The sequence below is a fragment of the Psammomys obesus genome, unplaced genomic scaffold, assembly GCF_907164565.1.
Source record: "Psammomys obesus unplaced genomic scaffold, mPsaObe1.curated_primary_1811, whole genome shotgun sequence".
In the NCBI taxonomy this organism is placed as follows: Eukaryota; Metazoa; Chordata; class Mammalia; order Rodentia; family Muridae; genus Psammomys; species Psammomys obesus.
Window position 1 is genome coordinate 1,305,185 of NW_026596064.1, and position 26,838 is coordinate 1,332,022.

The 26,838-nt window shown below is 51.5% G+C and overlaps 3 protein-coding genes and 1 long non-coding RNA gene across 9 annotated transcripts in view; 2 read left to right on the forward strand and 2 right to left on the reverse strand.

Annotated features, from left to right (window-relative positions):
* The window catches only part of LOC129689620 (uncharacterized), a 17,475-nt gene extending 15,407 nt beyond the window's left edge, over positions 1–2,068 (reverse strand). The window contains exons 1-2 of the long non-coding RNA XR_008722147.1: positions 1,948–2,068; positions 1,272–1,376 (exon numbers count right to left, since the gene is read on the reverse strand). This is a non-coding gene — a long non-coding RNA (uncharacterized LOC129689620). The remainder of the gene's footprint in view (positions 1–1,271; positions 1,377–1,947) is intronic.
* Positions 2,069–2,148: 80 nt separating this feature from the next.
* Vwa5b2 (von Willebrand factor A domain containing 5B2) lies at positions 2,149–16,709 on the forward strand. 6 transcript variants are annotated; one of them, XM_055624968.1, is made up of 20 exons: positions 2,149–2,320; positions 3,107–3,255; positions 3,339–3,509; positions 5,521–5,740; positions 5,909–6,066; positions 6,720–6,851; positions 7,082–7,206; positions 7,584–7,739; positions 8,432–8,542; positions 8,638–8,846; positions 8,931–9,042; positions 9,492–9,677; positions 12,327–12,498; positions 12,577–12,893; positions 13,238–13,427; positions 13,526–13,879; positions 15,187–15,324; positions 15,406–15,486; positions 15,586–15,791; positions 15,878–16,709. In XM_055624968.1, exons 2-20 carry the CDS (start codon positions 3,117–3,119, stop codon positions 16,424–16,426), a joined length of 3,726 nt encoding a protein of 1,241 aa, XP_055480943.1. In that variant the 5' UTR covers positions 2,149–2,320; positions 3,107–3,116; the 3' UTR covers positions 16,427–16,709. The 6 variants fall into 6 exon arrangements, 5 of the variants coding, with proteins under 5 accessions (XP_055480943.1, XP_055480944.1, XP_055480942.1 ...); XM_055624969.1 differs by lacking the exon at positions 2,149–2,320 and adding an exon at positions 2,341–2,422; XR_008722154.1 differs by lacking the exon at positions 2,149–2,320 and adding an exon at positions 2,743–2,886 and having other exon boundaries at positions 15,678–15,791; positions 15,878–15,953.
* Positions 16,710–16,797: 88 nt separating this feature from the next.
* Alg3 (ALG3 alpha-1,3- mannosyltransferase) lies at positions 16,798–21,623 on the reverse strand. Its single transcript, XM_055624972.1, has 8 exons — positions 21,405–21,623; positions 20,064–20,163; positions 19,819–19,966; positions 19,018–19,138; positions 18,226–18,337; positions 17,793–17,870; positions 17,154–17,297; positions 16,798–17,039 (listed from the first exon to the last, which is right to left on the reverse strand). The coding sequence occupies exons 1-8, from the start codon at positions 21,616–21,618 to the stop codon at positions 16,877–16,879; spliced, it is 1,080 nt and encodes a 359-aa protein (XP_055480947.1). The 5' UTR covers positions 21,619–21,623; the 3' UTR covers positions 16,798–16,876.
* An 841-nt stretch (positions 21,624–22,464) lies between these two features.
* Positions 22,465–26,838, forward strand: part of Ece2 (endothelin converting enzyme 2) — a 35,284-nt gene continuing 30,910 nt past the window's right edge. Inside the window, 1 exon segment of the mRNA XM_055625151.1 lies at positions 22,465–22,685. Coding sequence (XP_055481126.1) covers positions 22,490–22,685 — 196 coding nt within the window. The 5' untranslated portion in view covers positions 22,465–22,489.

Here is a 26,838-nt window from a genome sequence, read left to right on the forward strand (position 1 = left end):
TGTGTGTGTGTGTGTGTGTGTGTGTGTGTGTGTGTGTGTGTGTGTGTTAGGAATCCTTTTACACAAGTAATCAAAACTGTGATATGGCAAAATGGTGAGTAAGCAAGCCAAAAGCTACCTTCAGACAAGCATAACCAGATGACTTTTAATTAAAAAGTTGTTGTTTTGTTTTGATTTGAAGACAGGGTTTCTCTGTATAGCTCTGTATAGTTCCAGGCTGTCCTGGAACTTGCTCTGTAAAAGCAGACTGGCCTCGAACTCAGAGATCCACTTGCCTCTGCCTCCTAAGTGCTGGGATTAAAGGCCACCACCGCCTGTCTAAGTATATTTTATTTATTTTTGGATCACATTTGTGAGGGCGGGGCACATAATGCCACAGTGAACATCCTTCTACCATGTAGGTTATGAAGACAGACCTCAGGCACTTGCTTGGTGCCAAGTGCCTTTTTTTAATCTGAGTGCTCTATCTGCATGTACACCTGCTCGCCGGAAGAGGGCGCCAGATCACATTATAGATGGTTATGCGCCACCATGTGTTTCCCAGGAATTGAACTGAGGACCTCTGGAAGAGCAGACAATGCTCCCGTTAACCACCGAGCCATCCCTCCAGCCCGTGGGCAGCATTTTTAACAAGTGGTGGTGCATGCCTTTAATCCCAGCACTCGGGAGGTGGAGGCAGGTGGATCTCTGTGAGTTCAAGGCCATCCTGGTCTACGAAGGGATTCCGGGACAGCCAGGGAAAGAAATCCTGTCTCAAAAATCCAAAAACACAGAAAACAAAAAACAAATGGTGTGAGCTATTGGACGTCCATATGTAAAACAAACCAAAAAACTTTACCCCGATCTCACAGCTCAAACAAAAATTACGGTGGTCCATCCATGCCTGTAATCGCAGTTCCAGAGAGGCTAAGACTGGAGAATTGCTACAAATATTAGGTCAGCCTGGTCAACAGTGGATGGGGCAGGAAAATGGCTCAACAGGCAAAGGCCAAGCTGTGTCTGTCTTGCTAAGTGGTGTTAACGGTGGAGATGACTGGAATCTGCTACCCTGGATTCAGGTGCTCAAAGCAGGGGTTCCTCCTAGGATCGTGTGGTGATAACTGTATTCAGCATGATAGAGTTAAGGAGTCGGGGTGGAAAGGCGTGGGTCTGGCTTAAAAGCCCATTCCTCTCTGGCGGTTCCCACCCCCAGCTCTCCTTAACTTCTCTTTGCAGAATTGGAGCAGGGCATCTTTAGGAGTGCTTGCATGGGTGATCACAGACAAACTCACCTCTTTCCGTTATTCGGGGTTCTCAGAATCTTCCCTCAAGGTATTAGAGAGATTTTACAGCCTTTCCTAACGTTTTGCAGTGGGACGCTGTCAAACGCGAAAATCCTGCCAATAACGAGGGACCTGTTTTTCAAGCAAGATTTCCCCTTCCTCCCCCCCCCCCCCGCCCCGGCAGGTGCTGTGCTGATGGCTGGGGGTCGGGGGCCACTGCTGTGACACAAACAGCCTGCACCCCCAGTCCAGCTGGGTGCTTTCAAGGCCCTTGAGCAGGCAAGCCATCCTGCGCGTCCTCCCCACTCCCCAAAAGGAAGGAGCTAACACCGCAGTGGTGGCAAGGCAGGCAGCTTCCGGGCGGGGACGCTGCCGCAGGAACGGGGAGAGCCTGGGCTGAAGGGAGTCTCTTCGGTGAGCACACAAAACGAAGGCTCACGCCGCCAAAGGGGAGGTTTCTGCGGTGACCAAGAAGTGTTTTGCTTTCCGTGTGCGGGGCGGGGGCGGGGGGGGGTTCGAGCCCCAGCTGGCGGAACGCTGGTTTCCGCTGCGGTGATGAGGGAGGGTCACTGCAGTGCACGGGAGTCCACCGGGGCGGGGTGGCGGTGGGTGGGCCGCTGCCGTGCTGGGAAGGTGGGGGTGTGTGCAGACTCCGCCGCCCCGGTTTGCTCACGGGACTCCTTACCTCCAGCAGGACGGAGAGGTGGGGTCTCGGGGGCCTCGCTCCGGCGCCGGAGGGGGGTCGTGCGGCGGCCGGGACGCCGGCCCTCTGCACTGCGGCACCTCGCCCGGCTCCGCGCGGAGGCGCCGCGAGCGGCCGAGCCGCAGCCCCCGCCGCCGAGGAGGGCGGGGCGGAGGCGGGCCCGGAGGGGGGGGCCTCTGGGAACCCGGGCGGGACGACCGCGCTGGCGCCGCGCTCCCGGCTCCCGGGAGTCTCAGCCGCCGCTCCCGGTCGGGTTTCGCAGGTGCGGGGACGGGGACAGCCCGCGGCTCAGAGGAGGCCTCGCCCACCTCCCGCCTGGTGGTCCCGACGCCCACCACTCCGCCGAGGAGGGACGGTGAGGCTTGGGCTGCCCGGAGGGAGGGGGCGGTCCCGAGACCCACCCTGCAGCATCCCCGGCGGCTCCCTCGCTAGCTGTCTAGTCTCCGGCCGGCGGAGGGTGAGAGGCGCCCTAGGCAGGTCACGTGGGCTCCCGCTGCCGCGACGCCCCTCCACATCTGACCTCCCCGAGACGCTTCTCCGCGTCCCTTTCTCGTTCCTCCTGCTGCAGCCCCTTCAGCTCCTTGTCTCACCCCGTCCCCGGGGGCCCTCGCGAGCTAGGGGGCGCCTGGGACGCTGCTGGCCCTTTAAACCTCTGCTCTCCACCCGGAGTATTTTCCATCACTCCATAGGCGCCGCTTCCGACAGCTGGCAACCGTGGGGAGCCCGGAGAAAGGGGACGAGTACGGGGGTGGGGTGGGGGTGGCGGCGAGTCCCGGGGAAGGTGCAGGAACAGCTGCGGACAACACCCGCCTTTGCCCCCCTCGACCCGCAGAGAGACTGGCGGGCGCCTGGACTGGAGGGTTAACCATTAACCCTCCACTCCCCCGCTGCCGGGAGCTGAGCTCCGCTGCGGCTGCCCAGGTAACGGGCGAGGATGCCCATCTTGCCATCTCTGCACTCACCCCCCACCCGTTCTTATCTGCCCCGCCACCTGTCTGCCTGGAGGCTGGAGCTGGGGAGAGGGGGGAGCATCCGACTCAGCCTCGCGCCTCTCGGCTGCCCTTCGTCCTGGGGTCGGGTAGCAGAGGTAGGCTCCGGGACGCGGGGCGACGCGCTTCTCATCCAGCTCCTGTTCACGCAGCGTGGGCGCCATGCCCGGCCTCTACTGCCCCTCCAGCTGGACGCCGCTGCCACTCACCGACTCCTGCGTCCGGGCTTATGCCAAGGGACCCTGCCTCAGCCTGCGGGCCCGGCTCACCTACCACAACCCGCAGCCCCAGCCCGTGGACGGTGAGACCTGGCGCGGGCGCGGGGAGGGAGCAGGTGCCGGGCGGGGTTCGACAGCGCGTCTGTCCGCTCCCGCTCGCTCGCAGGCGTGTTCGTGTACCCTCTGGCTGAGGCCGAGGTGGTATCTGGCTTCGAGGCCGAGGCGGCCGGACGGCGCGTCTCCTTCCAGCTGCAGAGCCGGCGCCGCTCGCAGGCCGCCTGCTGCCGCGCTCTGGGCCCGGGACTGGGGACCTCCACGCCCCGCCGCTGCGCACAGGGTGAGTAAGCTCCGAGCCCGGGCCCTCGAATGGCAGCCACAGCTCAGGCTCTTGCACCCTCATGCCTCCCGCCAGCCTTCTTTCTTCTTGCAGACACTGATTTTATTTTCCATCCATCGGTTCATCCCTTTATCCAACAGTCATGGACTGGGCTCCCGCCCCAGACATGGTGCTGAAAGAATGTGGCCCAGGTGAGGTTCGCAGCTAAGCAGACACAACAGGCACTGCACAGTTTACAGGGTACGAAAGACCCTACTGTCCAGGTGGCCACAGTCTCTTTAGTGTGAGGCAGGCAACCCTTCTCCCCTACCCAAGGAACGCTCCCCAGGCCCTTATCTCTTAGACTGCATACACCAGTTACCCAGTGACCCGTGTGGACTGACTAGCTCCGGAAGCAAATGCAAAGCCCTGTCGAACAGCCCAGGCTCTCACTCCATCTCGATAGCTCCCCTCTGGCACCAGGTACCACAGCATTTCCACAACAGCTCTTTTTTTTTTATTTTTATAATTGACTTAATTTTATTTTATGTGCATTAGTATGAGGGTGTCAGATCCCTTGGAACTGGAGTTACAGACAGTTGTTAACTGACATGTAAGTGCTGGGAATTGAACCTGAGTCCTTTGGAAGAGCAGACAGTACTAACCACTGAGCCATCTCTCCAGCACCCACATGGTCTAGCGGTTGGGATTCCTCGTTTTTACAACAGCCCTTTTTGTACTTCCTTGCTCTCTCACCCCCTGGTTCCGACTAATGCATTTGTGCTTGTTCTTTGAGAGTTACTCAAAATGCTTCTCCTCAGGAAATTCTCTCTCATCCTCCACAAATAACTGATTGTTCTCTTCCCTGATCTCCAGCCAGAAGCACTTAAGAGGGACAGTAAATGTCACTGCATCCATTTGGCCGTCTCTCCTGAAGCATTGGCTCCTGAGTTTGGGCCTGTGCTTTGGTCATTTCTAGGTCCCCAACACAGAATCTGGGACAAAGGGGCCCAGTGGGTGCTGGAGGAGGTGAAAGTTGTGCCCTGTGCTGTGTTCTGTGGTTTGCATCCTAGTTTTCTGTTTACTCATGTATGTGCTCTTTTGATTCTTGCCTGTATGCCTGTCAGGTAAGAAAAGGGACAGAATTTAGTGGTGTTGAGAGTTGGATTAAGCCTCTCAAACGGCCTATTTATTCTATACTCTATACGAAGAACATAGAATGTGCCTTTTTCCTTTCAACCTTTTTGGGTGCTTTGCATTAATTATTTCATTTATTCCTCATCCATTTTATGGATGCTAACGTGAAGGGCCCCCAAGAGGATTGTCAAATGACACAATTAGAATTCACAGAGCTAAGACTCAAAACCTGACTCTGTATTTTTCTCACTGTATCAGGCCTCAGCTGTGTGGATGGGACCACGCACTTCGCTGTGGTTGTTTTGTTTGTCTGTTTTTATTTTTTGAGACAGGGTCTCTTTAAATAGCCCTGGCTGTCCTAGAACTCACTACGTAGACCAGGCTGGCATGAACTCTCAGAGATTCTCTTGCTCCTTCCTTCCCAAATGCTAAAAGCAGAGGTGTGCGAGCCACCACGCTGGGCTCTCTCACCCGCTTTTTTCCTTATCGTTCTAGTGAGCACTTGAGAGTCCTCTGCCTCTCACCAGCAGAGAAGATGTGAATATAGCAGGCACCAATCTAGAGGGACGTGTCAGTCCGCAAAAGGGAGGCTCTTTAGGGTGACTGCAAACTAGGATTGAACAAGAAGGAGCAGACAGGGAAAGCAAGGGCCTTCCAAGACCTTAGGACCTTCTCTTCAGTCCTCCGTTTTAACTGTGACATCATTGTGCTCTTGGCTGTTGCTGGTCCATTCCCTCTGTCTGCCTGACTCTTCCACCATCATCCACCTCATGTGCCATCCTGTCTCACATGTCATGCCAGCTACATAAAGTCCTGCATTGTGCCTCACCCTCCCCACTATTCCCCATCCTCTCGGCTTCTAGTGCTCTCTGAAACCTTTTCTTACTTATCATAGGTCACCTTGTCTTGGATCTGGCCCAAGCTCGGTCCACGCTGGTGTTGCCCACCGGCCTTGTCGCTGCGGCCGGTACCGTCACAGTGACCCTGTGCAGCAGCCGGGAGCTGCCCTCCAGGCCTGACGGGGTGATGCATGTGGCCGTGCCCACTGTGTTCACTCCACTGGCGCAGCCAGGCCTGCCAGGGTCCCCCAGGTCTCCGGGGCTCTGTGACGACAGGTTGGGCCTATGGTGATTCTCTTCATCCCTCCCTCAACTTCTCTGGGTCTAGTGCGGGTGAGGGGGCCCCTGGGGGCTGGACAGAGTGAAGAAGGGTGGGGACCAGTCAGCCAGAAGGGCCAGTGACCTTCACAGTAGCCCAACCCCCTTCCTTGTGCTCCCTTCTAGCCCCACCAGCTGCTTTGGAGTAGGCAGTCCTGAGGAGGAAGGGCTGACCTGGGAGCCACCAACTGCACCTCCAGAGGTGTTCTCAGGCCCCGCCCACTGTCCTGCTCCCTACACCTTCTCTTTTGAGATGCTGGTGACTGGACCATGTCTGTTGGCAGGTAGGTGTATCTGGCCCGGCCTAGCCGCCCTACTCAGTGTGGCAGACTGGGAAATAATCCACAACTCATAGGTGAGAAAACAAGGGTAAAAAGAAGACAGAGACCTGTCTTAGGGACCCCTAATTAGTATTGTTGCTTTTGCTCATTTGTTTGTTTGTGGCAGGGTCTCAGATAGTCCAAGCTGGCCACACACTTGTTCTGTAGCTAAGAACCTTTCACTCCTGCTCCTCCTGCTTCCACAGCCTGTGCCAGACTGGCTCTCACACTAGTTTTATCAATGTAATTTATTTATGTACAACTCCATTCACCAGTGTCAAGAGAGATACAGTAGGACTGGTCCAGGTATGGGAGTGGTTTTTCTTTGTGCAATAGGTGGGGTAGGGTGGGGGAAGGGAATGCTAATTGAGAGTGTAACCTTCTGGCCAGCTTGAGCACAGAACTGGGAACCCACATTCCAGCCCCTTTAAGGAGATAAGCCCTTCTTTGCCTGTATAAGCCTGCATAAGCCTTATATAAGTCTATATAAGATCAGATTCTGAGCACTCAGATTCATAATCACTGCCTATTGCCACCACTATCTGAAAAGCTGGTACCCGTGCTCTCGGGGCTTGAAGTGAAGTGACTTTGACTCATTTTACCTCTTTGTTCCTCAGGCCTGGAGAGCCCCTCTCATGCCCTGCGTGCAGACGCCCTCCCTCATGCCAGCTCTGCAGCTACTATCTGTGTCACCCTGGCGGAGGGCCATCCCTGTGATCGGGCCTTGGAGATCCTCTTGCACCCTAGTGGTGAGAGCTGAGGCACACAGTGGGCCAGCTCTGATGTGCTTAGGAATGGCATGGGGAGCAGTGTTCAGTGACAGTGCAGAACCCGGGCAAGATGGACCAAGTTATGTCGGAGGATGGGCCCCATAAGGCAAAGAGGGAGGACCTGCAGGGGTCCTCTGAAGACAGTAGGGCTGGGCAGTTGACGTTCAGAGGCAGGGACTACCTGACAGAATTGTGTCTCTTCTCTTCAGAGCCCCATCAGCCACACTTGATGCTGGAGGCTGGCAGCTTGAGCTCAGCAGAATATGAGGCCCAAGTGAGGGCCCGCCATGACTTTCAGAGATTACAGCGAAGAGGCAGCGATGGGGAGCGGCAGGTATGGCTGTGTGAGATCAGGCTTTGGTGCTGGCTGAAACAGCGTGTGAGAAGCAGGAAGATAGCTGTGTCAGAACGAGCGGAACCTCTGTTCTCAGTTGCTCTCTCAGTAGGCACCCCAGCCATCACAGTGAGCAGCCAATAGTCCCAGAAAGCCTTGCACGAATCTCTCTGAGATAGGTCTCTGGGTGGGGGGTGGAGGGGAGGCAGGTCTAAGGTAGGCAGACAACAGCCATGCTGTCATGCAGTTGCTACAAAAAAGAGCCCCTCTCGGTGAATCTGACAGAAAAAAGGCCCCGAGCCTGGGTCCTTCTCCCCCCCACCCCCAACAGAGCTGCACTGGCCCTGGCTTAGGCTAACTCTGGCTCCTGTGCTCAGGTGTGGTTCCTGCAGCGCCGGTTCCATAAGGACATCTTGCTGAACCCCGTACTGGTGCTGAACTTCTGCCCAGACCTGAGCTCCAAGCCTGGACACCTGAGTGCTGCTACCCGGGAGCTCCTCTTCTTGCTAGATGGCAGTGCTGCAGGACACAAGGCCTGTGGGGCACGATGTGTGGGCAGCCCTGGGCACAGGGCGGGGGTGGCAGCAGGCTGAGGTAGGCTGAATCAGCCTCTTGGGGTCAGGAGTTCCCTTATTTGACATGCTATCTACCAGAGAAGGATCAGATCTACTTCTGCCTCTTTCATACCTATATGTGTCTCTCCCAGACTCCAAGAGCCACCTTTTTTGTTTCATTTTGTTGAGACAGTGTCTCTCTCTCTCTCTCTCTCTCTCTTTCTCTCTCTTTCTCAAGCCTTGGCTGTCCTGGAAGTCACTATGTAGACCAGGTTGGTCTTGAACTCACAGAGACCCACCTGCCTCTGCCTCCCTAGTGCTGGGATCAAAGGCGTGTGCCATCATCCCTGCTATCCAAAAGTTTCTCTTTTCCACAGAGTCACACTCTGTAAGCAGACAGGAGCTTGGAGACAAAAACTTCACACACACACACTCCTCCAGAGAGTTCCAATATCTCCAGGAGCCCAATATCTCCCACATACTTCATGGCTCCCTTCTGCGCTTAGGGACCCACTTCCTCATATGCTCAGGGCTCCTCTCACATTACCTCAGCCAGCCCCCGCCCCCTCCCCATCCAACTACAGCCTGGAGTAGACAAACAATCTGGTATTTCTTGTTCTCTCCCAGTGCCAGTTGGGACTCTCATTGTTTTCCCTTCTGGTTCTCCCCAGGATGCTATTGTTTTGGCTGTAAAATCCCTCCCAGCTCAGACGCTTGTCAACCTAGCCATGTTTGGGACATCAGTACAGTCACTCTTCCCAGAAAGCCGACCTTGCAGTGATGTGAGTATGGGTCAGGCTTTGGGGGCTCCGTGCAGATGTTTCACCCCAGCCCAGTCTGGCCCAGCCCAGCCTAAACCTTCGCCTTCTCTATCCAGGAGACTGTGCAGCTGATCTGTGAGAGCATTGAGACTCTCCAGGATGCCAGTGGTCCCCCTGATGTATTGGCTGTGTTGGATTGGGCCTTAGGGCAACCCCAGCACAAGGCCCACCCTCGGCAGCTGTTCCTAATCACTGCTGCCTCACCAATGCCTGCCACTACTCACCAAGCCCTGGAGTTCATGAGGTGGCACAGAGGGGCAGCCAGGTATGGAGCGGGCAGAGGCGACTAGCTAAGATGGGTACCCCTAAGATACTCCTGAATGCTGCGGCTGCTTCCCTTCCCTGCCAGGTGCTTCTCCTTCGCGTTGACACCTGCGTGCCACCAGTTGCTCCAGGGCTTGTCTGTGATCAGCAGGGGCCAGGCCTATGCCCTAAGGCCTGGGGAGAGACTGCAGCCCAAGGTGAGTGTGAACTTCTACCTGCCTCCCTGCTCCTGGAGGTCCTTCTCCAGAGTTACACATGGAATCTGAAAGAAAGCCTGCGCAGGCTCCATGATCCAGGCACACTCACCAGGACTTCTTTCTAGTTCAGTCTCTCTCTCCTTGAGAAACTAGCTAGGAGAACTATTGATGGCACTAGGAGGGAGGCTGTGGAGAGCTGAGGCCACAGCCTCTGGTCTGGCGAGCCCCTGAATCTTGCTGTTATGACCTGAAGTCTTGTCCTCGAGTCTTGTCCCACCCATGTGACAAAGCTCAGGCCAAGCCCTGAGAACTGAGTACTCAGTTCCTTCTCCTGACCCCATCAGTGCAGGGCTGGGCAGAGGACATGGGGGAAGGGCAGCCTGGACAATCCATCTGTTTGACCTACCCCCTCCCCCCCCCCCCCCCGTGTCCTTTGGTACTCCTCGAAGTTGGTGCAGGCCCTGCGGAAGGCACTGGAGCCTGCTTTGAGTGACGTCTCTGTGGACTGGTTTGTGCCTGATGCAGTGGAGGCACTGCTGACCCCCCGGGAGATCCCAGCACTCTACCCTGGGGACCAGCTGTTTGGCTACTGCTCACTTTTCAAGGTGGACGGCTTCCGGACCTATGCTCCAGGGGTAGGACCGGGCTGGGGGTGCGAAGTGGGCCTGGAGGGCTGAAGTCCTTGTATCTCCCTTCTTCCCTGTCTTTCCTGAGAACCCTGTAGGCCTAGAAGCCCACAGAGATTGCCCTGGGATCCTCCTAATGGCAGTGGTCCTGTAAAGCATTGCACTTTGGTTTTCTTTCTTTTGCAAATATGTGTTGTCGTTATTATTATTATTTAATGTGCATTGGTGTTCTGTCTGCAAGAGTGTCAGATTCCCTCAAACTGGAGTTGCAGACAGTTGTGAACTGCCATATGGTTGCTGGGAATTGAACCCCGGTCCTCTGGAAGAGCAGCTGGTGCTCTTAACCGCTGAGCCATTTCTCCAGCCCTGGTTTTCTTTCTTTTTAGAATTTTTTAAAATTACATTTACTTGTTTATTTATGTGTGCAGATGTGCACACGTGCATGTATGTGCTTTCCATGGTGTCTAATGTGGAGGTCAGAGGTCAACTTGTGGGACTTGGTGCTTTCCATCTACCATGTGGGTCATGAGACTAGAACTCAGGTTGTCAGGCTGGTGGCAAGCACCTAAAACTATTTCACACAACAGTACCTCATATAAAACACCATCTGGGCTGGAGAGATGGCTCAGTGAGGACCCAGGTGACCCTGCATGGTGGCCTACAACTGTCCACTCTAGTTCCAGGGAATCTCACCCTCTCCTGTGCCCTTGGGCGCCATGGAACCTTGGGCATGGGAACATAGACATACATGCAAATAAAACACTCATACACAAAAAATAAAATTAAGAAAATCTTTTAAAATGCAAGCAAGCAGCAGCTGGCTGTTTCCGGTAGCACTTGGCTAGTAGAAAACCCTATGTCTGCTGCCTCCAGACCCAACTTTGTTACTTTCTGGCTATGTGATTTAAGCAACTCACTTACCCTCTCTGAGCCCACTTCCTCCTATGTAAATAAAGTGTGTGTGGGGGGGCTGTTGTTGTTTAATGAGTGTTTTGTCTGTCTGTATGTATGTGCACTCCATGTGTTCCTGGTGCTCTTGGAGGTCAAAGGAAGGCATCTGATCTTCTAGAATTGCAGTTACAGAAGGTTGTGGGTGTTCATGTAGGTGCTGGGAACCAGACCTCGGTCCTCTATGAGAACAAGTGTTCTTAACCCCTGAGCCTTCTCTCCAGCCACAAATAATGTGTCATAGGCTATTGTGAAGAGAGAACTTGAGCACTCTTGACAGGACACTTGACACACACAAGGAGGGCTTTGAGATAGAGCTGTTATTTCTTGTGACACACACACACTCTCTCTAAAAGAACTATGTGTGCCTCCTCCTTTTTGATTCTGAGGGCCAAATGACAGACTGCTCGCCTTTTGCCAGGAAGCTCAGCTTTCCAGGAGCTTGTTACCCTCAAGGTTAATATACTGGCTTCTTACTCTTTTAATACATGTATGAAGTTTTCTTACACCTATCTATGTGTGCCATGTGTGTATCTGGTGCCTGTGGAGGTTAGGAGAGGGTTTCAATTCCCCTGGGATTGGGGTTACAGATGGTTGTGAGCCTCCATGTGGTTGCTGAGACTCAAACTCAGGTCCTCTAGACCACTCTTAACCACTGAGCCACCCCTCCAGCCATTATAGTTTAAAGTTGTAATCAAGATATAATTAGATCACCTCTCCCCTTTTAGTTCCTCTCTCCAGCCCCTCCCACATCCTCCCTCACTCCCTCTCAAATTGGTAGCCTCTTTTTCTTTAGGACATGTTTATATAGACATACATATATAAATTCAACCTGCTCAATTTGTTTAAAGTTGCTTGTGTGTATATGATTTCAGGGCTGGCAACTTTGTACTGGGTATCCAATTAGGGAGCTCATCCCTGGGAGAGACTAGTTTTCTCTCTCAGAAGTCATCAGCTGCCTAGAGTGGAAACTGGCACCATTTCTCCCTTCTACGCTAGCAGAATTGGCAATTAGTTGTCATTGTTTGGTCTTGTTTAGGTAGCCATGTTGAGGGATAATGGGTTTAGCTTTCCTGTCATTCCTAGGGAAACACATTTTTTCATTTTTAAAAAAGATTTATTTACTTATTATGTATACAGTGTTCTATCTGCATGTACAGCTGCACACCAGAAGAGGGCACCAGATTTTATTTTTAGACACATGTGAAGCACCATGTGGTTTCTGGGAATTGAACTCAGGGCCTCTGGAAGAGCAGCTAGTGCTCTGAACCTCTGAGCCATCTCTCCAGGCCCCCTATTTTTTATTTTTTTTTTTAACTTTTAAAAGAACTATGGCTCAGTGTGTTAAGGCACTTGCTGCCGAACCTGTTGATGACTTGAGATCAGTCCCCAGGACCCACATGGTAGGAGGGGACCAACTCCTCTAAGTTATCCTCTGACCTCTACAAGAGCTGGGGCTGTACATGTATGCAGTCAGAGGATAACTCTGTACTTCAGTTCTGTCTTTCTACCGTTACGTTGTTCCAGGAGTCAAACATAAGTGGTCAGGTTTGTACAGCAAGTGCCTTTACCCACTGAGCTATTTTGCTGGCCCTTGTTTCTTCCTGGCCTTCTGGATTATTAGTTTTTACTTGCTATGATCCATCTTAAACATGTACCTGGAAAAGACATTATAATTTAGTATACCCTTTCCTCAATACCATTTCCCAGGGCCAAGAGCCTGGTTGGCAGAGCTTGGGTGGTTCGGTGTTCCCATCTCCAGAGGAGGCATTATCTGTTACCAGCCCTGGCACTGAGCCTACACATACCGCAGAGCCCCTGGGGACAGGCACTGTGTCAGCAGAGCTGTCATGCCCATGGGCTGTAGGAGACTCAGAGCAGAGTGAGTACCTGGCTTATGTTTGTAGCTGTGTTGGAGAGGGCAGGGGGAAGGGTCTGGGCCCACTCTCCTGCTTTCCAGCAGGTATGGAAGCTCTGACGGACCCAGTCACAGACCCTGGACCCAATCCCTCATCTGACACAGCTATATGGCGTCGCATCTTCCAGTCCTCATACATCCGGGAGCAGTATGTGCTTACCCACTGCTCTGCCAGCCCTGAGCCAGGCCCAGGTTCCACCGGCAGCAGCGAGTCCACAGGCTCCCAAGGCCTTGGCTCCCCCAATGGTGGCCTTCCCCTGGATCCCCCTTCTCAGCAGGGCTGCCGAAGCCTGGCCTGGGTAGAACCTGCAGGTACCCGTTCCTGCCCCCTGCCTGTACCGCCACCATCTCCATTCAAGGTGAGATATAGCTCACATTCATCCAAAGATTTACTTACCACCTGCTATGTGCAGTGTTTACTAGAGATGGATGGGTAAATCCGTATCTATGACATCACAAGTAATGCACACAGGGATGGATTATGGGTGCTCGGAGTCAGGGTGACTGTTAGAGGAAGCTAGGACAGTAAGCTATGTCAGGAAGAATAAGCAAGTTAAAAGGCAATGAAGATATAGAGTCAAGAAGCAACCTGAAGTGAGAAATAAAGTTAGATGGCATAGGGATTACGGGTAGCTGCAAGTCTACGGGGCTAGAAACACTGCATTCCTTGACCAATGACTGACCTTCCATGTCTCTCACACAGGTGGGAGCCTTGAGCGCTGAGGTGCTGGGCCGTCAGCACAGAGCAGCTCTGGCTGGCCGAAGTCTTTCATCTCCCTCAGGCCGGGTAAACCCAGTCCCTGGTAGACCCCGGCACCCTTCTCTAGATGCAATACCAGATGGCTTGGGCCCTGAGCCAGGACAACAGCTGGGTCAGGGCCTAGATGATTCAGGTAAGGGTGGGATGGGAAGCTGGGGTTCTGATACCAGGGCTGTGGGGAAATGGAGAACTGTGCGCCATGTTGCCTATACCCCTGACATCTCTCCCCAGGGAACCTGCTCTCCCCAGCCCCCTTGGACTGGGATATGTTGATGGAGCCATCTTTTTTATTCAAGGCTGTGCCACCCAATGGGGAATCAGCTCCTCCAGCAGAGCCTCTGCCTCCCCAGGCTCCACGTTGTCACGTGGTGATCCGGGCCCTATATGGGGAACAGCCAATGTGCTGGGAGGTGGGTGTTGGGCTGGAGGAACTCTGGGGTTCTGGGGACGGCTCCCAGCCTGCTCCCAGCCCTATAAGAGAAGCTGCATGGGATCAGGCATTCCACCGGCTGACAGCAGCCTCTGTGGTCCGGGACAATGAACAGCTGGCTCTCCGTGGAAGAGCTGAAACCACTGCTGAGCAGGGTAAGTTTCTAGCAGTCACAGCTCAGGCACAAAAGCTTTGAAGAGAAAATAACCAAAGTACAGCTCTATGTGTTATCACTATCTTCCTCACTTTGTCACAAAGGATTTGAGGTGACTCGACACATTGGCAGGGTGAGATATTGAGCAGAGTAATAAGAAAAAGGGAAAATGAAGGAAACTGGGTGCGGCTGGAGAGATGGCTCAGTGGTTAAGAGTACTGGCTGCTCTTCAGACGACCCGTCTTCAATCCCCAGCACATGGTAGCTCCCAATCATCTGTAACTCCAATTCCAGGAAATCCAACATTCTCTTCTGGCCTCTGTGGGAATCAGGCATGTATGTAGTGCAAAGACATACATGCAGGCAAAACACCCGACACATAAAATAACAGTGTTAAAAATAACAGTGTTAAAAATAAATGAAACATAAAGGTATATGACAAGATACACAATATTAGGTTATATACTCTTGCAAGCATAGGACCCAAAATGGGGAAGCTTCCTAGCAGCCAAAATGGAAGGCAACACGATCTTGTAATAATAAACCGCCTGTAGCATGGAAAATCTTCCACTCAAGGGACCATTAAAATCAGAGTTAGAACCTCAGTCCTCACCACACTGTAAGCACCCAACAGTCACAAGTGGCAGACAGAACATGTTCATGCCTGCAGAAAGTTCCGGGTAGTGTGAGAGGTGGACAGTGTCCATGTTGCTGACCACGGTGACACACGCCTGGAACTCTAGCAGTTGCTAGGCTAAGGCAGGAAGGAGTTCTGGGCCAACCTAGGTTGCATAGTAAGACCTTGTCAGAAACAAAGTGCATTCCTCAAATCCTGTGGTGGGGTCATCCAGTACCCTTGGAAAGCTTGTCTGTGCCCAACCTCCTCCGTACATTTGAATCATACCAAAAAACACAACAGAATAAAAGCTGGGTGTGGGTGTCGTGGTACACACCTGTAGTCTCAACACTGGAGGCAGAGGCAGGAGGACCACTCCAGACTACCAAGTTTCTGGGTTACTAGGGGTCCTGGGTTGTGGGTTCAAAGTTGGGAAGAGCTGGTTCTGGACCAAAGACAGTGTGTTCAAAGGGAACAGAGAAGCTGTGGGGACATTCTAGTTGTGCTTGAGACAGGTCATCTCCATGTAGCCCTGGCTGGCCTAGAACTCACAGATAGTGGTCTGCCTTGGCCGCCTGAGTACTGGGATTAAAGCCACCATGTTTGGCTTTCCAGTGTTTCGTTTTGTTTTGTTTTAATGCAGCTTTCTATATAGATGGTGGGAGTTGAGCATGCTGCTGCTTGATTCACAGGCCGAGTCAGAAGGGCCTGGCTCCGAGCCATTCAGACAAGCAAGGTGAGCTCCGCCCCATCCTGCTTTACCTGCCCTGTTGCTGTAGATGCTACCACCAGGGAGGTCTTGCCCGGAGCCCTGCAGGTGTGGAGTTCAGGTACGTGCCTTCCCTGCTGACCTCTACGGTGTGACCCATCTCCCTGGCTACCCGGTGGGACTGACTGAAATGCTCCTGCAGATCCAGCTGAGCTCTCAGGCACATCTGCCTCTCAAGACCATCTGGCTGCTGCTCCTCTGCCCACAGCACTCCACTCTAAAGGTATGGCTCAAAGGCAGTGGCTTGGGCACACATGAGCTTTAGACCACTTGCTGGCACTGGGTGACCCTACTGTAGGACATCAGGGAGGCTCTTCTGCAGGTGCCTGGGACCCGAACCTAAATGACAACTCCAAGTCAGCATTGGGGGAGCCCCTATCTCCTACTGGAGGTCATCATGGCTTGCCCCATCAGCCTCCAGCCTCTTCCAGGCTCAGCCTGGGTCGTCATCGAAGACTCTGCAGCTCCAATAAGGGCCAGACAAGTGAGGGCAACAGCGACGGCAGCAACCATGACTACCTGCCTTTGGTGAGGACTGGGGAGGTGGAGGGTAGCACCATTAGAGCCAGAGCTCTGTCTCAGATCCCCCCTCCCCCCACCTCTTCTCTCCTCAGGTGCGGCTGCAAGAGGCACCAGGCTCCTTCCGCCTAGATGAGCCCTTCTGTGCTGCTGTGTGCATTCCTCAAGAACGGCTGTGTAGAGCCTCGCCCTTCGCGGCACACCGTGCCAGCCTCAGTCCCACCTCAGCCTCATCTCCTTGGGCACTTCTGGGCCCTGGTATTGGCCAGGGTGACAGTGCCACAGCCTCCTGCAGCCAGTCACCCAGCTCAGGCTCTGAGGGTCCAGGCCAGGTAGACAGTGGACGGGGCTCAGATACTGAGGCCTCAGACGGAATGGAAAGGCAGGGCAGCTCTGATCTTCGAGGCCGCACTTGGGCCACAGCCGTTGCCCTGGCATGGCTGGAGCACCGCTGTGCAGCTGCCTTTGGAGAGTGGGAGCTGACAGCATCCAAAGCTGACTGTTGGCTGAGGGCCCAACACCTGCCCGATGGCCTTGATTTGACTGCTCTGAAAGCTGCTGCCCGGGGGCTCTTTCTGTTATTGCGACACTGGGACCAGAATCTGCAGCTACATTTGCTGTGTTACAGCCCTGCAAATGTATAAGGCTGCCTGCAGCTTTGGCTAGCAACCCCCAACACAAAGTCACTGCCACCCAGGGCCTGCCTCTTGGTGCTGGGAAAGAATAAGTTGGTGTGTGCTGCCCTCCACTGCTTCGTTCCCCTCCCCAGAATACTCTTGCCACCACAGAAAGTGCCTGCCTGTACTCTCTTCTCTCTCCCACTCCACATTCCCTCCCATGTGCTCTGAGCTCTCTTATAGGATGGTGGAAGAGGAGAGAGCTACAGTCCCAAATCCTATGCAATAAAGTGCCTCTATGACTGCCTGATGAGTTTGTTTGTTTCTGTTGGGAAGATTCTCCTTATAGCTTGGCCTAGGCACAAGCAACCACTATCTTTACGTAGGCTGCACAAAGGTAGACTTGGCAAGGTTTATTCTAAGAACAGTCCATTCCACCCATTGTCCTGAGTGAGTCCTAGAAGGAAGGGGTGGATTTCAGTGCCTTTTCCTTTTAGACTTGACCCTCTTAGGGAAAGCCTGAGGCGATAGCCAGAGCTGCAGCAGGATGACAGCATGGCATATGTGCAGGGCAGCAGAGCTGAATGATGTGGATGGGTATGTGTTCCAGGAGAGCTCAATGAGGCCCAGCACCAGCAACCTGGAAAGGAGAAACAGATTTTATCCTTTTCAAGGTCTGCAGCTTTTAAGACTTCTCATGCCCCAGACCTGCCCAACCCCTCCTCCCACTCTCCCAGGTAGTCCCAGGCAGTACCTGCGCAGGTGTGTGAGCCAGCTTACAGGCATAGCCCACAGGAGGTAGGGCAGTGTGTGGAAATACCAGACATAAAACTGGTAGTGCAGGGAGCGGCTAAAACAGATGCCAATGAAGTTGGAGGTGAAGAGGGTAGAAACAATCTGTAATATTATTGTTAAGGCTTTGGGCATGAATAGAAGGGATGGGGGTTGGGGAATAAGGGTTCAAAAAAAGGGGCAAAAGTTCTGGGGTGAGAAAGCACTCTACCGTGGCTCTGCCATTCCCACGTGTAAGCCTTGGACAAGCTTCTTAGCTTCTCTGGATCTGGTCCTCAGCAATGCTTGGGCCTGTGCAGCCTAAGGAGTTTGAATCTCTCACTTACTAGCCTTAATTCCTCTTAACTCAGGTGGATTTTACTTGTTAGGATGTAGGAAATCTCGGGGTAATACCAAGAGGCGTGCATGCACCCATAATGCTGGCTGGCCCAATATGTGGACTTAGGAAGAAGCTGTGCTGAAATGTGCAGTGTTTGCTGCAGGGCACAGATGCGTGGGCTCCTGCCTCCTCCCAAGCTAGCCAGCCACCTGAGACCAACAGACTAAGATTCTATTTACGCTTTGAGAGAGCCACATTTATCTTTCCATGATTTAAAGGATATGGTTTGGTGTGAGGGGTTGAGGTGGAACTTTTCTTTTGGAAGGGTCCTTCAGCAGTGACAGAATACTTTCCCCTGTTCTGAAGAGAAGTCACTCAGACATTTATCAAACCCTAAATGTGTACCAAATTCTTCCTTTTTTTTTTTTTTTTAATCTTTTTATTTTTCGAGACAGGGTTTCTGTGTAGCCTTGGCTGTCCTGGAACTCACTGTGTAGGTCAGGCTGGCCTCAAATTCATAAAGATCCACCTATTTCTGCCTCCCTAGTGCCAGGATTAAAGGCATGTGCCACCACTACCCTGTGCCAAATTCTAGATTAACCACCATCAACTTACCATGTCCCCCAAGTAGCACCTAAGGCTGAAGTTCTTCCCTCCATTCCTCCGTGAATCTTCCCATGATATTAACCCCCGGTTTTTTGTTTTTTGTTTTTACCTGTGCCACCTACAGAGGGCAAACAGCAAGAGGAGGCTAAGATGGGCAGCCAACAGGGCCAAATGGAAGGCACGATGTAGGAAGATGGTTTCAGGAAGGAAGCGCCAGTTCACTGTCCATCGGAAAAGAAACTGTCGGCCAAGGTCAAAGGAGCGGGATAGGTAGCCAATGGGGTTCTCCAGCAGGAAGGGTAATCCCAGCATTACCTGAGGATGGGCATGAAGCCAGCAAAGCTTCTAAGGCTCACCCCAGCCTTCAGGGTAATCACTTAGGAGAGTACAGTGATATGGAAGCCCCAGAAGTTCCCTTATTTCCACAAGGAGTAGTAGGAACGCCTCCCCACTCCCAAACCCTGCCAGAACCTGACATCACAGTAACATGGGGGGTGGGGGGGATGGGGGGTGTCATACCACCTTCCTAAAGAATTCATCAGGGGTGTGTGTATAAGGGTGAGGGGGGGGAAGGTATTTAGAGAGTGTCTCCCTATGTAGCCCTAGCTGGCCTGGCTCTGTAGACCAGGCTGGACTTGAACTCAGAGATCCTCCTGCCTCTGTCTCCCAAGTGCTGGGATTAAAGATGTGCCACCACGCCCAGTGATTTACCAGGTTTTAAGCAGGCAGCTTTAGGAAGCCTCTGAGAGGCCTGCCAAGTTCAGAAGCCATGAGACCTAAAGCCCAGAGACAGTGGCTGCCCAGCTCAGAATCAACTCCAAATTCTTGAGAAAGCCCTAAGAGAGTTAAGGAGGCCTGGAAGTTGTCCTTTCTCATCAGTAAGGGGAGAATGAAGAGGCACCTGAAGAGCAGCGCAGGTGGCTAGCTTGGGGAGGGCACCACGGAAACCAAACTGAGTAAGGAGAAGGAACAGCAACCCAGGGGCGAAGAGGAGCACATTCATCTTCACAGACACAGCCAGGCTGAAATGGACAAAGAACAGGAAAGGCAGAGGTCAGCTCCAGGACTGTGTGCCCCATCAAAGACACACCCACCTCCTCACAGATTTCTCTCCCCAGGTCATTAAGCACCAGGATGTGGTCCTCATCCAGAACCATTAGAGGATCATAAAACATCATGGGAGGAGGTTGGCAGGAAGGGAATAACACCTAGTCCCTGTGTCCAGACTAACTGGACACATACTGAATAACATATTTACAGTGTTAGAGGGTCAACTCCAACAACGGATGCCATCCCGGGACGAGATGGGAACAAAGCATGGGGAAAGAGAGACTTTCATGGAGGCCCTGAGTGACACCATGATCTCACCACTCTTTATACTCTCTGCTGCAGAACATTGGGGAGATACGGAAATGCCCATGGGGATGGAAGGCAGAGGCACTGACCTGAAACAGCAGCAGCCCCAGCCCCAGTGTTGTGCCTCTTACCGTGTCCACTCCATCTTTGTACTGCGGCTCTTCAATGACCCAGTGGCTATGGCATTGCTTTTCCTAAGTATCAACCTCTTCCTGGCACAACACATGAAGAAAAAGACGAAGGGAGGTACCTAAAGGGTGGGCATCAAGGTCAGCTCCCCAAATCCGAGCCATCCCCACCACCCATTTCAGGCCAGGGCCAGTCAGTGCTTGTAGCATAAACTCACCTTGGAGGTCTGGTGGTAGATCAAGAAAACAAGCACCAAGGTAATGAGGTAGAGCACAGCAAAGATGTTCTGGGCCATGAGGATGTCAGTGCCACGGCCAGTAGCATAGTAGAGCCCCATAAAGATGTATAAAAAACCAGCTGGGTAGCTGGAAGATGAAAGGGAACAGGAGCCTAGGTCAGGACAAGCAGCCTGGTACCCATCCAGCCCTTCACAATCTCTTTAAACCTCCTATCCTCACTCACACAAGAGGTCCGGTGTCACCCCGCAGCTGTGTGTAGTCATATGTGCCACTGATGAAACCCTCCACCTGGGCCATGTAGGCCTTCCAGTCAATCTCTGTGTCTGGAAGATAAAAATAACATGGTCTAGTTACTTCCAAGCCCAGAACTTGCCAACCTCTAACCCCCATGCTTTCAGACCACCAAAGCACTGAGTTCCATCTTATTCCCAGGGCTTCTTTCATCTCCATCCCTTATCTAACTGCATGCGCGCAAACACACACACACACACACACACACACACGAAGGAGGCCAGGGATTGACATTTGGTGTCTTCCTCCATTACTCATATAACAGAGTCTAGCTAGTCAGTTTGCTCTGATCCCATGTCCTGCTTCTCCAGCGCTGGGATTATAGGTGGGCCACTGTGTCTACCTGGCACTTATGGGGATCCTAACTCTGGTTCTCACACTTGAATGTAAACACTATCTGCTAAGCCTTCTCTTTAGGTCCATTAATCCAGGTATCTCAAACTCAATGTCTAGAATTGAATTTATGATCTACTACAAATTTATTCTCCTTCCTGGGTCCCTCGGGTAGTATCACAAGCCCAGACATCTTGTTTGTCATATACGTCCCTCCTAGGTTCTTAAATGGAAAGGGGTTTGTTCTGTCTGTGTGTACACATGCCTATATGTGGGTGCACATATAGGTGGGTGTGTCTGCATGTATGTGTGCATGAGTGAGGGGGCTAGAGGTTAACGGTGAGAATGTGTCTCATCCTCATTTTAAAATCAGGGATCTTTATGAAGCCAGTTGTGGTGGTGTCTACCTCAACAGAAGCAGAAGAGACAGAAGCAGGCAGATCTCTGAGCTTGAAGCCACCCTGGTCTACACAGCAAGTTCTAAGGCAATCGAGGTTACAGAGTAAAACCTGTTGTTTTTGTTGTTGTTTCGGTTTTTTTGTTTGTTTGGGGGGAAAAAAAAAAAGACACCAATACCTAATGGACTCAAATGGTCACAAAAGGCCATTCTTCAAAAGGATTTTCAAGACCTAAGAATTAAATGCACGAAAAAACAGATCTGGGAGGGCAAGTGACTGTCTAAGGGTATAAACATCAGCGATGGTACGTTAATTCTGGCCAGAACTTACTCCTGGCTGCTTATGCTTTAACAGGCTGGATGTTACTACCTACAGAGGGCAATCTCTAGCGTCACCTCCCTCCCTTACGGGAAACAGACTTGGAAAGCGGGCTTGGGGCTCAGGGAGAGAATAGGGTTTGAATGATGAATGAATGCTCTGTAATCTAGTTTCCTTCAGAGGTTCCTCCCTCCCTCCAGGTCTCTCCCCTTCAATGAACTCACATGCCACCCTGTGAATGACCAAGAAGGTGATGCCCACCTCTGCTAGGCAGAGGCAGGAGGCCACAAGCAGTGTGTAGCGTGGCTCCTGCAGCAGTTGGTGGAGTTCTTGCCAGGCCCGCTGTAGCCACTGTTTCCAGAGTCCTGCAGGTAGGTCGACAGAACCCGGCTGGGCGACAGAACCCGGCGGGCCGCGTTTCCGCAGCCTAGCAGCCATGTTGATGGTGCGCCACTCTTGTGGTTCCCACCACCCGGGAAACCCAACCCCAAGACACTAGGTTCCGCTGCTCGCCCTGGGCGTCCTCGCAAACTGAATGCTGATCCGAGTAACCAGAATCCTTGTTTATTCCACAGCAGTCTATCGATTCCAATTGAGGTTAGGGCACCAGAGTTTCTAGCTAAAGATGATCCACTGGGTATTTATTATATACCACTGGATATTTATTATATACAATGGCTTAGAAATATTTCTAACATGGATATGCGGACCTGAATAAGACAACCCTGATTAAGACAGCTGGGACTTAGAACGCACGCAACCATCTCCTCTGTTGGACTACACGCTATTGTAATATAAAATATACATAAACTTCCCGGCGTATGTCCCATCGAGAGCACATAAACGCTAATATATCAGATTGTTTGTCCAGAAAAACAACAGGTCTGGCCTCTGTTCTCCAAGCCCAGCTTTCCACTTGGCCTGTGTCGAGGGTAATTGTGTTCACGTTAGAGGAGAAACCTTTCACCGTCCTTCCCGCCTTCCTTAAGGTCCTCCAAAAAATCTTGGGAAGAAGGCAATCTTTAATTAACCAGGCTTCTCAATGGAAAGGGTTGTCGAAACTGAGCACGAGAGAACGCAGCGATAAGCCTGGGAGAGTCTGACGGGAGAAAACGTGGTCGAGTTGATATGGGCAATTCAGCTTTCCAGCCGGACGATTTTCAAAACAGAGCTCAGAAGGTGACGGAAGTTCCACGTGTTCGCGTGGAGCAACTGCAGGGCAGGGCGGAGACGCAGGCTCCGCCTCCCGTTTCCTACCTCGGCGATTGGGCTTCCGAGCCCTGCTCTGGGCTGCGGCGCCGCCCGGAGCATGGCCTCTCCTCGGACTCCCGCGTCCCCTCCGGACCTGCCCGAGCGGAACTTCCAGTACTGCCAAGTCCAATACTGGGACCGGCGCTACCAAGATGCGGCCGACTCTGGACCGTACGAGTGGTTTGGGGACTTCGCTTCCTTCCGTGCCCTCCTAGAGCCGGAGCTGTGCCCTGAGGACCGTATCCTCGTGCTAGGTGGGTAGTGTCCCAGCCGCGGGTGGCCGGCCAGACCTCATCCACTTTCTTCCTTTCTGCTTTCTCCAATACGAGGACGCCCCAGTTCGGAGCCAAGATCAGTACCTTCCGAATCCGTCTGTATGTAGCCAGGGCAAACAGAAATAAGAGATCATCAAAAACTCTGGAAAAAGACAGTCCTTCGGTGTCCCAGCCTAGGACGCGGGGAAGCTCATGTCTGTGGACCTACTTCAAGTCCCAACATGAATTGGCTGTGTAACTCAGGACAAGTCATGAATCCATTGTGTGCTTCCGTTTCCATGTCTAGAAATGGGATTGCTAACTTTTCTGGAGTAAGTCATGTGCACTTCCCACCATAACACCTAGTTTTCTTTTCGCACCAGTGGGCACCCGGAGCCATTGTCAGGTAAAGGGACTTACTACTCCTCTGAGCCCTAGCTGAAACTTGGTCCTAAACACTAATAGGATAGACTAACACTCTCTGAGTCTGATGGGGAATTGCAGCTAAGGTAGGTGAAGAAAACGCTTTTACGGAAAGCAGGATCTCTGAGAGGTCTAGCTGTGCCAGTTGGTGTTTCTCTCCCACTGTCAGCTGCTGGAAACTCAGAGAAGTTTGAATGAGTAGAGTTGCTTTCCAAATGTAGTTTTTAAACGTTTTGTTCAGTATACATGTATACCTTTTGTTTTGTTTTGTTTGAGACGGTCTCACCGTAATCCTGGCTGGCCTGAAACTCACTTTGTAGAACAGGTTGGCTTGGAACTCACAGAGATCCACTTGCCCCTGCCTCTAAAGCTTGTGTACATTTAAGTGGAATACTTGGTAGAGATAAAAAGAGTATCTCTTACACAAACAGTATATATGTAAAATATAAATACTATAATGTGTGTGTCTGCACTACTCAATTTGGGAAGTAGAACATGTCCAGGACTAGAAAATATTACCTATTGGCTAAGAATTTGGACTCCGGGAGCAGGTAGTTAATGGGAGAAACTTGTCTTAGCTGGAATTGCCATTTTGCACAAAATCTCTAAATTTCCGTGCCTCCATTTCCAGGCCTTAAGAAGAAAATAAAAATCTATCTAGGTGTGGTGGCTCACACCTTTAACCCTAGCAGTGGAAGACAAGAGACCATCCTGGTCTATGCAGCAAGTTCCAGTACAGCTAGGGGGTTACATAGAGAGACCCTGTTTCAGCAAAACAAAATGTAAATAAGAAAATGAAAACTTACATATCAGATTATTTTTATTTTTTTTTAATGGTTATATGAGGTTGTGAAATACCTAGACCAATACCTGGTCAAAAAAAAAAAAGCTTCATATGTGTTAGTATTTAGGTAGCCTGCTTCTGGGTTGCCTAGTAACCTATGAATGTCATGTGTGGCTCTTCTCCCTGCCCACCTCCCCTTCCCCTCCCCCTTCCCGCAGGTGTGGCTCAGTTGCCCAGAAGCTATAAATGGACTCCTGCGTCTTACCTCTCTCTCTGGCTCTTGCGCTCTCTTGCCATCTCCTGTTTTCTCCCCTTTCTCTGCAGGGGTGCCCTCTCCCCTCCCCCATCATGTCTCTTCTTCTCCATCTCCATCCAATAAACCTCTTTCATTTAATATCTGTTGTGTGCATCATCATTTCATCGGTGCATTGGCCAGGAATCGAACCCGGGCCTCCTGTGTGGCAGGCAAGAATTCTACCACTGAACTGTTGTGGGCCTCATACACATCCAAGCAGCCGCCAGAAGTGGGACAGATGTGTGTGGCCGCAGCAGTGGGCAGAAACAGGTTAAGTGATCCTGAAAGGAGCAGGAGATGCGGGTGCCAGAGAAAGATTTGTTGTGGGTGGGCATGTGAAAGAGGGGTCCTAGCGTGTCTAAACACTGCTAGAAGAGCCCTCCCGGGTTTTGGCACCAGATGTTAGTATTTATTTTAAAAGGATGCCATGCACACAACAGATGCCAGTGCACCAATGAAATGATGATGCACACAACAGTTATTATATGAAAGAGGTTTGGAGGGAGAGGGAGAAGGAGAGAGAGAGAGAGAGACATGATGGGGGAGGGAAGGGGTGCCCCGACAGAGAAAGGGGAGAAAGCAGGAGACAGCAAGTAAGCACAAGAGCAAAAGAAAGAGACAAAGTGGTGGGCTGGTCCTTGTATAGCTTCTGCACATCTGAGCCATGCCTGCCAGCCTGCCAGCCTGCCAGGTGTGCCTACCTGGCCGGCTATACATGACATCATAGGTCACTAGGCAACCCAGAAGCAGGCTGCCTAAATACTAACAATGTGTTTTCAGAGTTTCCTTATAGTTTCCCCATAACTTCTCCCCACTAGAAGTAAAAAGTTTCTTTAATTCTGTGGTTGTAAACGATTACACTTACAGATTTACCACAGAACTATGTTTATCAAGCTGTAGTGCCTTTCAAAATTAACTGGCAAGCCAGGCCTCACTCTGAGATTCTAATTCCAGGGAAATCTAATATGGATTCTAAGGTTTTTTTTTTTTTTTTTTTCTCTTTTGTTGAAATAGGGTCTTTATTTAGGCTGATTGGCCTGAGAGCTTATTAATTAGGACATACTGGCCCTGAATTTGCAGCCACTCTCCACCTCTACCTCCCAAGAGTTGGGTTTGCAGGTGGGCACCAGCAGACCTGGCTTCAGGATTGTTGTCAGCAGTCTCCATAGCTGACTGTCAGGACACCACCCTGACATCTTCCTGACTGGGCGGTATCCTTTTTCTAGCTAGGAGGCATGAAAAGTCGAAATGTAGAAGTTAAGGTTTTCAGAAAGCTTAGATCTGCAAGATCTAAACGCAGTCCTCAGAATTTGGGGGGTCACCTATATTACATTTCATCTCCACAGATGTGAGCAGCGTGCTATTTACTCAATTTCTAAAGCTGAGTAACAAGTATTAAGAGGCACCATGTAGGACCCAGGGCAGTGGCGCACACCTGTAATCCCAGCACCCAGGGAGGCATAGGCAAGTGGATCTCTGTGAGTTCGAGGCCAGCCTGGTCTACAAAGGCAAGGACAGTCAAGACTATGCAGAGAAACCCCATCTTAAACAAAAACAAAAAAGTCACTGTAGGTTAGGGGTCTGTAAACATGGCCAGAGAGTAAATAATTTAGGCTTTGCAATCTCTCACACTCAGTTCTGTTATGGTAATAGACACACAGCTATAGGCAGTACACTTGAAAAAAGAATTGATGTTCTCCAATACAACCTAGGTTTGAGACAGTCCCATATAGTCCTGGCTGACCTGAAACTCAATAGTAGACTAATCTGGCTTCAGGCTTACAGAGCTCTGTCTGCCTTCGCCTCCTGGATGCTGAGATGATGGGTGTGAGTCTACTGTGAGTCACTGTCTTAAGCTGAATTTCTCAGAAAGCATCTTGAGAAGGAGATTCATGTCTAAGGCATTCATCTAGTAGTAGCTTCCAGGAGAAACTGGTAAGAATGGGGAAAGGCAAAAAGATAAACGAAATTGTGATCTCAGGCAAAATTTCCTCAAGAATAATTTCAGCCTGAGGCATCACAGATGAAAACCATTACAAGCAAACACATACCAAAACCGGGGGACATACTAAAACTTACAAAAGGGCCTCAGGGATCTGGTCGGGACATTGACAGTATCTGCTGTCGTCATTTGACATGTGAAATAAAGATGCTCTCTTATGTCAGGGTTTCCAGTTCTGCTGTTTTGCTGTGCATCAGATAGGGAGAGGAAATTAGAATTCTGTAATGACTTCATGGTGAAATATAGCCTAAATTAGCCCAAGCTGGAGTGTCACCACTGGACTTGAGTGGGCTTCTTGAAAACTGAAAGGCAGTTGAGCATAGTGTTCAAAAGCTCTGGCTTGGAGTGAGACTAGTGTCAGCCTAAAGAAGCTCCTCCTCTATGTGTCCTTGGAAAGTCCCTTACCTGCTTCTCCATCTAAAAACTGAGAACAATAAAATACTATTTGTGCATGAATCAATATGAAAATAAAATGAGATAATTGTTATGAATTACTTAGCATAATACTGAGTATACAGTGACTATTAACTGTAATAATTTGGGGGGATAGAGATGTAGCTCGATTGGTGCTTGCCTATCGTGCAGGAAGCTCTGGGTGTGATTCCTAGCTCCATAGAAACTGGAAATGGTGGTACACATCTGAAATCCC

Bases quoted from the DNA above. Each gene is read 5' to 3' on its own strand.
- Vwa5b2 (XM_055624968.1), top strand. From the start codon at position 3,117: ATGCCCGGCCTCTACTGCCCCTCCAGCTGGACGCCGCTGCCACTCACC. The intron at 7,207-7,583 runs GTATGGCTGTGT...TCCTGTGCTCAG, and splicing joins GCAGCGATGGGGAGCGGCAG to GTGTGGTTCCTGCAGCGCCG. The intron at 9,678-12,326 runs GTAGGACCGGGC...ACCATTTCCCAG, and splicing joins TCCGGACCTATGCTCCAGGG to GGCCAAGAGCCTGGTTGGCA.
- Alg3 (XM_055624972.1), bottom strand. From the start codon at position 21,618: ATGGCTGCTAGGCTGCGGAAACGCGGCCCGCCGGGTTCTGTCGCCCAG. The intron at 19,139-19,818 runs GTGAGTTTATGC...TGTCCATTTCAG, and splicing joins TCTACCACCAGACCTCCAAG to CCTGGCTGTGTCTGTGAAGA. The intron at 18,338-19,017 runs GTGCCTCTTCAT...TCCGATGGACAG, and splicing joins CCACCTGCGCTGCTCTTCAG to TGAACTGGCGCTTCCTTCCT.